General features: G+C 27.4%; 1 protein-coding gene across 1 annotated transcript in view; it reads right to left on the reverse strand.

The window, feature by feature from the left end:
* Positions 1-765: 765 nt before the first annotated feature.
* The window catches only part of cyc (basic helix-loop-helix ARNT-like protein cyc), a 58,020-nt gene continuing 45,734 nt past the window's right edge, over positions 766-13,051 (reverse strand). The window contains exons 5-13 of the mRNA XM_089171410.1: positions 12,916-13,033; positions 8,171-8,353; positions 4,499-4,745; positions 4,122-4,260; positions 3,930-4,048; positions 3,763-3,845; positions 3,268-3,428; positions 2,458-2,626; positions 766-2,000 (exon numbers count right to left, since the gene is read on the reverse strand). Coding sequence (XP_089027536.1) covers positions 1,816-2,000; positions 2,458-2,626; positions 3,268-3,428; positions 3,763-3,845; positions 3,930-4,048; positions 4,122-4,260; positions 4,499-4,745; positions 8,171-8,353; positions 12,916-13,033 — 1,404 coding nt within the window. The 3' untranslated portion in view covers positions 766-1,815. The remainder of the gene's footprint in view (positions 2,001-2,457; positions 2,627-3,267; positions 3,429-3,762; positions 3,846-3,929; positions 4,049-4,121; positions 4,261-4,498; positions 4,746-8,170; positions 8,354-12,915; positions 13,034-13,051) is intronic.

Consider the following 13,051-nt stretch of genomic DNA (forward strand, 5'->3'; position numbering starts at 1 on the left):
GAATGTAACATTTGACAGTTTCTCTTAACTGCTGAAATAGGTATTAAAAAATTCACATTACACATTTGACATGTAATATTTTAGGAATTTAAACAAAGCAATAGCACTAAGGTGGCAGCTGAAAAAATATGCATTGTGTACGGTGTAGATCTGGTAACTGAAAAGGCAGTCAGAAATTGGCTTGTAAAATTCCGTTCTAGAGATATGATCTTAAATGACAACCCATGTACAAGATGTCTTTTCGATATTGACGAACCTTTCAAAGGTAATATGGGAAAGATATCTAATATATACGTTCAACAGATACAAATAGTGCGAAAAAAGAAATCTCCATGAAAAGTGTCTTGCACATTTCAGTCGCAGAAACGCCATATTTTGTCTAATAAAAAACGGAGGTTATTTGTGACTCGACCTAATATTTAAAATAACCCCAAAATTGTGGACGAGACCTTACAATTTTTTACTGTGTGTGTGTGTGTGATTTTCTTTTAAATTTAATTTTCAATTTAATTTGATCGTTTCTGATTATTTAATTAGAACAAAAAACAAAAAACAAAATTATTAATAATATCAGTTAATAAAAGCGCACAAAAATATAATCCATCGAAGAGTAAGATATAGTCTTCTTCTATATTTCATATTTCATTGAGATAATAATGAAATATAAATTATATTCGTAATGTGTGTGTGTATTAGGAGTATTATTTATAAAATGAAACCATATATCAAAATACATATAATGGATATGTTCGAAATAGTCAAATATTTAAAATTCAATAATTTCTCGGACATGTAATCACATAAGTTACAAATACTTACATAACACATATTTGAAAAATTAACATTACAGTTTTGTGTAGAGAATTTATCATTAGGAATTCCAATATTGCACAATATTGACATCCGCAATACTCTAAACACCATAGTTAATTCCACAATAGTGTGATAGAGATATCTTCAAATAGATGCTGAAATTCTTAATTATTAATTAGGTACACTTAGCATCATGTTACAATAATAGATACCTTATTTATATTATTTACAATTAGAGCGTCTATATCATTATTTTTAGCAAAATTTTTTGTAAAATATTGAAAAATTTGATTTTTTTATCGACATCATCATCATCATCATCATCATCATCATCATCAACATTTTTCCTTATAGGATATTTTTTCACAATATCGCATATTTAATTATAAATAAATTATTTTCTATTAACCTAATTTGACAGACATCAAATTTTGGTCTTACACACAAAAGTCTATTTTCTTTCTAAACATTATGAATGATAGATACATTCTTATTTTTTTTCCATGTAGTATTATTTAATTTTAAGCACATAAAATGTCAAAATACTCTATCGTGTTATTCTGTTTTTTGTTTGTTTGTAACATAACAATTAATGCTAAGGAACATGATCGTAAAACGTCGACAATCAAATGTCACATATGATTCACTGATTTATATTCCACATAACACAACTTTAGCACCATATATAAATTCTATACGTCAAAAGAACAAGCATTATCAAGTTTTTACTAAACTATGTGTACCATTTAATAGAAATACTTGGAAGTTTCATTGAATAATTCATCTGTATATATATGTATATGTTTGAGTGTTTAAAAAAATGTTTTTGTCAAAATTTCGATTACAGGTACATATGGAAGTGTCATTTATATACATATATAGTATATACACTTTTTCACTAAAGATTCTTATACAAATGTGTACACTAATTTTCAATGGAGGTAACGAAAAAGAAAATGTAATAAAATAAAATTAAAAAAAAAATCACTAATGTAGTTCACATTATGGTAAAGGCCAAGGTAATCCGGTGAAATCAACAGGTCCACCCAAACCAGCATCAGCTTCCAAAAGGCTCATGATCACAGCCATAGCTGCTTCGTCATTTCCATCGGAGGGTACTGGATTTGGGGATTCATTAATTGTTGTCCCACTGATCATTTCCATCATATCCTCGTCTGGTAACGGTCCTAAAAAAAGTTATATTTAACGTTGCGCGTGATTTTTACTATTTGTATCCAAAGAGAATAATTGTATATAGGAACCGTGCAAGATTTTTTTTATTCAATGCCCGTTAAAAGATTTTCTACCAAAAAAGAAAAAAAAGAAACTAAAGAAAGAAAGAAATCCGTATAATATAACAATATATTTTCGTTAAAAATAAATATACTATATGAAAAATAATTATTGTCCATGAACATGCATATATATGAATGTATATGAGTATTATTATGTTATACATATATTTCCATGATCATGCACATAAAATCCAATTATGTCGTTTTCCTGTCACAAATTATTTTTTCTTCTCCTTTCTAATTTATATGATTTTCCAATCTACATATTTCTATTCTTCTCTTCTGATAAATCCGGCATTCGCACTACACACCAATATAAACGACTCCTAGAGACAGTAATAGCTATGACCTTGGTCGTTCGCGATGCTGTTGAGTTGTACGTTGTTGGCTACATGGTTGTACGTGGACGTTGGGTTGCTACTGCTGTTATCAGCACTTATTCCTGCTTGTGGGACCTCGTGAATTCTTTTAGGCGAAGCTGTCGTCGTAATCTGCGACTTAGGTCGGAAAGATGATCCCTAGTGTATCAATCGTTATAGATAGTTGGCTCCTAACACATTTTCATACATAGTACAAATATTAGATTGTCCCAAAAGTTTTTTCTTTTTTTCTAATACCAAATAAATACACAATATTTACCATTCAAAATATTATTTATTTTGTTATATAAGAACCCTTTTGCTTTAATACCTTCTTCTATCTTTCAGGCAGCATTACTATGCCTTTTTTTCTCAAATTCTTATGTTTTTGACAAAAAATAAGTCAGAAGGTGCGCTTTTTTTCGCTGATTTCTTTGAAACGCAGATCACGAAGAAAAATTTTGAAGGGCAAAAAGAAGTTATTATCAAACGGAATTCTGGAGAGTATGCAGGATACGGTAAAACATCCCAATCAACCTGTAAGAGCGTTTTTTTTTTATCGCTAATGCAATATGTGGTCTCGAGTTGCTATGCCTTATCAGTAAGTGTAGAATCCAAAATTTGATGCGATTACCATATCCTGAAGTACTAAAACGTACGATATAGATAGCCTAATAGATAAGGCTGCATATTTGCACGAGCAGAGCAAAATAAAGCAATTTATAGCGTGATGAGAAATAAACTACTGGGACAACCTAATATTTATATTTTTATGAAATTTAAATACAGTTTATTTTTACCTCGGTATTTAACAATGCTGATTCTACACCTGGGCATGGACTACTTCCTGAAGATGAATCTTCACCACGTCTTTGAAGATCCAATACGTTTTCCGCTATTTGTCGTCCAATTTTACTTACCTCTACGTGACTCGTTATAAGTCTTTCCAAGCCTCCATTGCCTAGAATTAAAAAAAAAAAAAAAAGAAACAACTAACTGCTATCTTTTAATAAGAATAATTTTAGAATAGTCTGTTAAGATGTTGCATATATGAAATATCGGATTTTTAAATAAATTTATAAAACTATATATAGGAAGGGAATACCTTTGAGAAAATCTCCTATGTTTAAATGTAACTCTGACAATAGACAGTACAATTATAACAAAAGTTATACCAAAAACAAAAGAATAACGAAAACAGTGAATGACAAATGTTTACATGTAAAGAAAATCCGACATCTCATGTGTACTAACCTAATATTTATTCGACACTTAATATATTTATAAATACTTACTTTGAGTAAAATATTCATAATTTTCTTGAACGCTGGAATCTTCGGATTTATTCGTACTACTTCCAGCTTGTCGAATGTCACAACTAAAAACAAATATAATATTATAATGAAAAAAAATATTTAGAAAAATAGTATTTCAAAATCATATTACAATAGACAAGACTCACTAGACAGCTGAATTCTTGGCTATCAAATATTCGATATCTTTGGTCCATGGATTCTTAAAAGATTTCCATTCAGACTGTAACCTCACAAAATTCGAACTTTTATTTCGAAACCTATAAACCTAAAAACACAATACAATACAATTATAGTTTAGTCCCTTGTAGAAGATAATCGTCATTTATTATTAAACTTACTTGGGTTGTAACACGTTCGGAAGATTGTAATGCAGATTTGTGTGATTCTGCTAGGTGTGGTATATCATCGTGATGATAATATTCATACATGCTAGTACCCAAAAGTTCCTGAGGAAGAAAACCAAGTACCAATGTGGCTCTAAAGATAGAAAAAAAAATTATATATATTATTATTATTATTATTATTATTATTATTATTATTATTATTATTATTATTATTTTGTTATTATCATATTCTTTACCACAAAAATATAGAGAAAAGAAGAACTTTATTAACATTTGCGGTCATTCAATAAAACAGCACAATAATTTCTCTCTTCCTCATCAATAGTTTTTCTAGTCGTTTTATTGCAAAATAGTAGCTGATACTAACTGACCTTTGATCCACGAACAAGAATTTCCCGTCCATGGCGTGTCTCGAGATAAATTCTATCGTTCGAAGACGTGGTCTTCTTGGTGAGGTTGACGGTGTTGGTAATACGCTTTGAATTCGACCTACTGCGACCAAACACGACAAATTGCAAGCTTCCCCATCGGTTTCACCTTCTTGTTCTTCCAAACCAATTTTTGCTGGTGCCCATGACTTCAGGTAACCGGTACATTGTATGACGCAATACTTCCAATCTAAGGATATACGTAAAAATGATTATACAATTAAATAATTATTCAATATTATCATTTTAATAAGAAAACATTTTAAATAATTTCTATCAATATGTTCATAAATTGATATATTATTATTCATATAAGTGTAATGTAAAAGAAAACAAAAACAAAAAAAAAACAAATATTAAAAATGATATATTAAGGGTACCGAAAAGAAATCAAAATTTCTTCGATGAGTACACTCACATTTAGATTGTGTCAATAAAAATTCAAAGAACTTTTTAAAAAGGAAATTGAACAGTTCTCTTTACGTAAGGTAAAATGTGTTGGAAGATGATGTAACAATTTTTTGTTAACATTTAGACATATTTTTTATTTCATTTTATTTCATCTAGAAATGAAACTCATTCTTAAACATTAAAAAGAAATAAAAATAAAAACCCCCATAACTTTGATGAATATAAAATCTATTTTACTTTCAAAGTATCAATTATCCAGAGTATATATACATTCATACACATACAAAGAATAGATACGTAAAACGATAAAGGAAAGTTATGCGAATCTACAACATTTCTTCTTACCATGTTATTATGGGGTTTGAGAAAAAAAAACAAAAAAAGAACGTTATTCCCGGGATTCTCGAGATAGTAATAACGATATTTCAAGTGATGCTACATGAGTAAAACGCGCCAACAACATTCCACGTCCTTTCACCGATCATCAAGATTTTTCACATTCGATGAAGCACTTTGTGTGTTACCTGAATTATAATCTTTTTCTCTCTCTTTCTCTTTTTTCATTGAACGAAAGGAAACACGAATTCCTTTCGAAATATCAAATTTTTATAAGTTAAAGTTAAACGTAACTTTGTGTTTATACGTGTATTAGTGTGCGTATGTATGTAATTTCCACAATATATATATTTTATTAATAAAAATATTCACCATTCACATTACGAACAAACTAGTTAAAAGAATAGCTAAGTGTTATTATTTTAAAATTATTTTTTTGAAAAAGGGGACAACACACGAATCGGTCATTAACATTATGATAACTTCAATTACATCATCACCAATCTAATATTATTTTTATGAGGAAAATATAGTATTCTTTTTAATATTATATCAATGTTATTATATTAAATATATCATTAAATTTATTTTATTCGTATATTTATATATTATATTATTATTATTATATATTAAATATGTTATTATAATATATTATTGTGAATTTATCATATTATTATTTGTTTAACATTTGGTATCTTATAAATAGATAATTATTTTAATTTACAATCTGTTGAATCAGTAAATGATTTTTTTTTGTTATACGTAAGATTATAATATTATTAAGATTATTGTTATACAAAAAATGTTAATTTAATATATTAGGTTATTAACTACGAAATGTCTGATTACTCGAACTATTTTCATCTCAAGATCAGACATTTCATATTTAATGACATAAAAACTCTAAACTATTTACTAATTTATAACAATACTTAAAATAATACAACAATTAGAATGGAATACATAAAATAATAATACATGAAAAAATTTAAAAAGCATGGTTAGGTTATGTCATGTGTAAATCTGAAATAAACGTATGACGTGAATGTATCAAAATAATTGAATTGAAATACAATGCTATCTGTTGAATATTTACAAAACCTAGAGACATAGATAACCTCCAAATAATAAATCATTTAATTTGCCCGAAAAAATAAAAAATATACGCGATAAAAACTATCCTATATACTAAGATGTAGAAAAATACATAGAATAAAAAAATTTCGTTAAGATAGGTTTAGTAGTTTCGGAATTATTAGTGAACAAAAATATTGAGATACTGAATTTTTATATATAAAGATATTATTACAATAAATTATTAATTTTATTAAATTATTATTTATATATTTTATTATTCCTATTATTAGGTCATTAAGTATGAAATGTCTGATTTGGGACGGAAAGTTTGGTTTATTATATCTCGGACAATAAATAATATAATTAATCAAAATATGCACCTAAATTATCAATACAACGTTGCCATTTTACCGATAGCTTATTAATACCGCTAGCGAAAAAATCTGGAGAGCAGCTGGTGATAAAATCGCGAAAGGCATTTTCCACCGCATGTTGGGAATTAAATACTTTTCCTTGCAAAAAATTGTCTAAAGCTCGGAAAAAATGGTAATCGGGTGGTGCACGATCTGGCGAGTACGTTGGAGTGACAAAGTTTTTCCTGGTCCAGTTCCTGTAGTTTAAGTAATGTCGATCTTGAGACGTGTGGTCGAGCGTTGTCCTGCAGAAGGATTGGTCTGTCCCTGTTGACCAATCTCGGCTGCTTAATTTGCAGCTGCCTCATCATTTCTTCTAACTGTTCACAGTAAAGTGTTCACTTTTCATCGCACGTGACTATCCGGTGCCAAAATGGATCGCCTTTTAGTCTTAATACCAAAGAAACGCAAGCCTCGAAGCGGTTCCGTTGCTGACGCTCGCTCAACCCATGCGGAACAAACCTATTCAGCTCCTTTACTTTTCCGAGTGCTTTCAGATGACATAATATTGTTGGGATGGTAACTTCAAACCTTGCTGCTAGTCCAGGGGTCGTTTCAGATGGATTTGCTTCCACTACAGCTTTCAGTTGGTCGTCATCCGCCTTGCTCTTAGGCCACCCGCGTGGTTCATTTTGAAAATCAAAATCTCCAGATCGGAATTTTGTGAACAATTGACATACTGTACGTTCGTTAGCCACATTCTTGCCGAACATTTCGTTAACATTTCGGCTTTCCTGCACTGCATTAGTTCCACGACGGAACTCATATTCGAAAATAACTCGCATTCTTGTCTTATCCATGTCTTACAATATTTAACCTCCAGACGTCAATACGATAGACTATTAAAAACAAAAGAGTGCATCTGAAAGCCAGATAACGTACCTTCTTAATGCCAAAAAGAAAAATAAAGGACAATCAAAGTAAAATTTCGGAGATATCTGGTATCAAACGTGAGGCTTTAAGTAATCAGACATTTCATACTTAATGACCTAATAAAAACAAGTTTCTAATATTTCCTACTGTACATTTGATATAATTATTTAAAATGTTACAAAAATTATTTATTTATTTTTGTAGTTTCTTATATTATTTGATATTGTTGTGATATGTGTTCTGCAAATAAATCTGTTTCTATTGTATGTATATTGAATTACTGAAACCTTTTTAGACCATAAAATCAGGTAACGTGTTGGCATGAATAAAAAAAAATGAAAGAGTGATTCGTTCCAAAAAATCACAAACTGTGTGTGCTATTGATTATTCCACATAATATATTCACTGATAGAATGGAATAAGTATGAAAAGGTTTTTCTTAAAAAGTTACTTGAAATCGTCAAAAGGGGAAAATAAAAAACAGAGTGAAACATTTATAACTAACCGACATTTTGTTGTTTCTTTCGTCTGTGACAACCAGTAGTTGTATCGGCTTCTTCTTTGACTTGCAACTCGTTGCATCTAACACCTTCGACCTTACGTTTCATTCGACAAAAGAAGGATCTTCTTGCACCAGGACAAAGTCGGGACACTCCTTGCGGAACGTCGGTTTTTACTGGCAGCATAGCTAAAATAAAAATATTAGGATAACATTATTAGAAAGCATGTTAGTCGTTCATTGTCAATACTACACGTAACACATGACTGGTTGTAAGAATTTTTTTTGCACAATTTTGTTTAAAATTTATTACAATTGTTATTGAGTGATTAATATTTTTTGCTATACGTATATAGTAAAATATATGACTTTTTGAAGATGGGTTATTTGATTTATTATAATAAAAATAACTATTAGGTGGCTTGGAAAGTACTTTCGTTTTTCTTTTGTAAAAATGAAGATAATTTCTGCTTCGAGGTTAAACCTAAACCTTTCAAGTGGTCATAAATAGTTGAATTTGATAAATCTGACCTTTTATCGATCTCACGTATTTTTATTTGTCGGTTTGCATCAACTAATGCATGCCATTATTGCGTTAGCAAAAAACGAAACGACTTTCCGAACAACCTAATATATATATATATATATATATATATATATATATATATATATATATATATATAGTATTAATAAATTTAATGCTAATTAAAGCTGATATTTACTTGATCAGTAGTTTTCGATATTTTTACTGTATATTTTAAACAAATGATAAATTTATACAAAAAAATGTCAGTATAAACATTTTAAATTAATAATCCAACTTTTATGCAGTCCTGGATTAACGTGTAATCTATCAAAAATACTGGTCTTATCTATTCATTAACATAATCCTAATAAACATAATCATTGCAAGTTACAATCTATTTTAAACATATTACCTTAAAGATTGATATACAAGGATACGACGCGTATCGTTGCATTAGGCTTGTTTAGAATGAATAGGAATATTTCAAATACACCTTTTTAAAATATTAGACTCGTAAAGGTAGAAAATTGCATTTTACGAACATGTTGGGAAAAAAACCTTTGCAGAAATATATTTTAAAATTATTGAATGTATAAAAATAAAAATAAAAATGCAAAGATATCATTAAAAAAATCACTTCAATTGAAAATTTCAAATCATTAGGTTCTTGCATAAAAACAATAGATTTAAAGTATATTTTTGTTAATATTTATAATAAATAAGTATTAAGTAAATATATATATTATATATATTTATATTATATAAATAAAAGTATAAATTATATTCTTAATAAAGTAATAAAAATAAATATTAATATAAATATTAAACAGCTATTATATACTTTATTGTAATATTTATTGTAAATATATCTACTCTTTTTATTTATTTATTATTTATTTATAAATTATTTATTGATTTTTCTTTTTTCTATTTTTTATTGCCACTATTTTCTCTTCGTCTTTTCTATAGAAATTTTTGTACCAATGTACAACCCTTTAACAAACAAATAAATAAACAAAATTATTATTTTTATTAATAATAATATATATATTTAATAATTATTATTTATTTCATTGTAAAATTCATTGTAAATATCTTTACATATTAGTTATTAATTATTTATAAATATTTCTTTAATGTAATTTATTTATTTTATTTTATATTTATTTATTTATTTATTTTTCTTTTTTTCACCCTTTTATTTTAACTATTTTCTGTTCTGTCTTTTTTTTGCAAATTAAAATATAAATAATATTGTAATAATATTGTAAAAAAAATATTAAGCTATTTAATATTAATAATAAATAAAAATAATAATAATATATATTGTTATTATTATTTGATTATTGTATCATATTATATTTTTATTATTATTGTATTAATTTTATATTAAGAATAATAATTATTATTATTATATTAACTATTATTAATATTTATATTTTATTAATTTTTTTTATTGTTATTATTATTATAATATTTAGTTTTTATTATATTATATTATTATATTAATAAATAATCAATTTATTTATTAATAATATTAATAAATTTTAATAATAAAAATATAATAAAATATATAATAATATAATATATATATAAAATAAAATAAATATAATATAAATAATAGTAATAAATAAATTAATTAATAAAAAAAATATAAATAGTTATTAAGTACATATATTAATGTTTATTGATATATGATAAATAGAGATAGATGATGGTTGTGATGAATAGGTCATGATGAATATTTTGCATCATCATCATCGTCATCATCATCATCATAATCATTATTATCATTATTATCATCAATATCACCATAATCATCATCATGATCATTCTCGTTTAGTCTATTTTTCTTATTGAATGCATGAATCCTTTCGTAATCTTTGGTTTATCTCTGCTAATACCGATTTTCAAAGATGTTTATCGACAAACGGTCTTGGAAGCAAATGTTGCAGGACGACTGACATTTCATCGGGTGAATGTAGAAGAAAATCGTACTGAGTAATCTGCGTTATCCTGATCAACGCGTAAGCCACAGTCAGGTGAATGTCGAAAGGTGCTATAATTAATGGATACCTGGGTCGAAAGTCAAATATGGATGTTTTAAGGAGAGACACACAACATTTTCTAACCGAATATAAACAGAATTATTTTTTTTTTCTTGGAAAATAAATGTATCATTATTTGTTTCTTATTATCCTAAATTTGATTTTGCTTGCTTTTATTATTTTTTCATTTTACTGATTTTTATATGAGCTGTTGATAATCAGAAAAAAACCATCTTGTTAGTTGTGATTTTGAAAACAAAAAATAAAAACAAAAAAAATTCTTTAGAAAATTGTACAAAATTATGTCAATTTGTTTTAGATCACATCGCTAGCTTTGAAGCTAATTTCAATTTTTCAATTAATTTTATTAACAGACAGATTTTAATAATGAATCAGTTTTATTACAAAAAAAAAAATACCGACTATTTTTCAAGAAAATGAAATATAATTGAATAATTCACACGGTTATCAATGCATCATATATTATCAAAATATTATAAACACATACAGTGGATGTAGATAGCATTCGAACACCAATTATTTTGAAATAAAAGTTTCTAAAATTATAAATAAAAAAAAAATTAAAATTGGCGAACTTCGAGAAAATAACGGTTTTTCTAAAAAAAAATCCGAAAATTCAGGGAGCTTATCATCTCAAAATTTTGTTGCATTTTTTTCTCATAAGTACATCTAAAAACAAAAATTTAAAAAAAAAAAAACGTCCCAATAGGTAGAATTTTGAAGAATTTATAGCCATTTAAAAAAAAAAGCCATTTTTTTTAAATCATAATAATTTCTTTTTAGGTTTGGTAAAAAAATTTGAAAAAATTCTGCGAACTGTTTTTCATAGGGTAGAATAGGATGAAAAACTTTCAGCCAACTCGAAAAAGGTCAGGGTCAAAAGTGATTGATTTGGTATGAAATACCCCATATACATTTATTTTCTCTTCTGAATCTTACAAATGTCTAGTTTTTCGATTGAATAAAAAATATAATTTGGCAGACCAAAAAATCATCAAATTTTCGTGCGAAATTTGAAACGTTTTTTTTTTTCAATTCCGCCATTTTGATAAAATTTCAATTTTTCGTTGCGATCGAGTTTCATGGTACGGGACATTCCTTCTACTTTAATCAACTTTTTGTTTTTTTTTTATTTCATGCATTGTAAATGTCGCTATAATTGCAGCAGTGGGAGGACTTTCTTTTTGGGGCCTTAGGAGATGGCGAATAACTCGCATAATTTTCAATTTTTCGGTTCAAAAATTTGGTCATATATTATTTACATATCCATGAATATCTCCTTAAAAAATTAAAACATTTCATGCAGTAGTTTGCTTTAAAAAAAATTCCGAAAAATCACCTTTTTTTCAAGCGGTCACACAAGCGGTGTCTTTTAACCCTTTGACTACTGTTGGCGCCCATTGGCGTCCGACACATGTTGGCTTCCTGGTACTGTTGACGCCTATTGGCGTCCAAATCAAATTTCGCTTGTTTCGCACGTTTTAAAATTTTATAATTGGTCTTATGGTAATGTAGACCTTCAATGGTAATGTAGATTACCTATTTCGATTAACTTATTTAGATTCATTTAAATTTAATTAAACAAATATTAAGAAAATACTTAGATGAAACTAATGGATATAAATTAGGAGGTAGAGATACTAACAATGAGTCTTTTCGTTTGACGCAAAAGCATTTTCCGTCTCTATATGAAAGCAATACAGCAATTCGGAAAAGTGCAAGGCGTAGATGTGTAATGTGTGCAAAAAATGATAAGAAAAAGGATACACATTACGAATGTAAAATATGTAATGTAGGATTATTTATTCATCCGTGTTTTGAAATATATCATACGTTATTATATTATCAAATTTTATTATTAAACATTTTTATTTAAAAAAATAAAATAATGTTATTTAAAAAAAGCTTAATATTAATGTTCACTTCAAGTAATATTTGTTTAATGTAATAAATTTCAGTATTTTGAATATTTTAATATACTTCCGCAGAAATGCGTCGTTCCCTTTTTATGACGTCGTGAGTGAATTCGTACCGTACCGTACGGCCAGTGCGTGCCTAAGTCTGCCGTAGTCAAAGGGTTAGTAACTAACTCAATTTAGTTGAAAAATGAACAGCTTCATTTTCCAAATAAATGACAGATATATACTTATACTTACTTTTCGCATCAATGAGTCGTTCTCTAGGACTTAAATCTGACGAGGATAATTGCTCTTTTACTTTGGCCACGTCTTTCGGATGAAGTATGTCGAACCAACTTTGACCCAAAAGGTCACCCTGAAATATATTCTTATT

This window comes from Polistes dominula, unplaced genomic scaffold (assembly GCF_049000335.1).
Source record: "Polistes dominula isolate Pdom_NZ unplaced genomic scaffold, Pdom_raw_medaka contig_535, whole genome shotgun sequence".
Classification (NCBI taxonomy): Eukaryota; Metazoa; Arthropoda; class Insecta; order Hymenoptera; family Vespidae; genus Polistes; species Polistes dominula.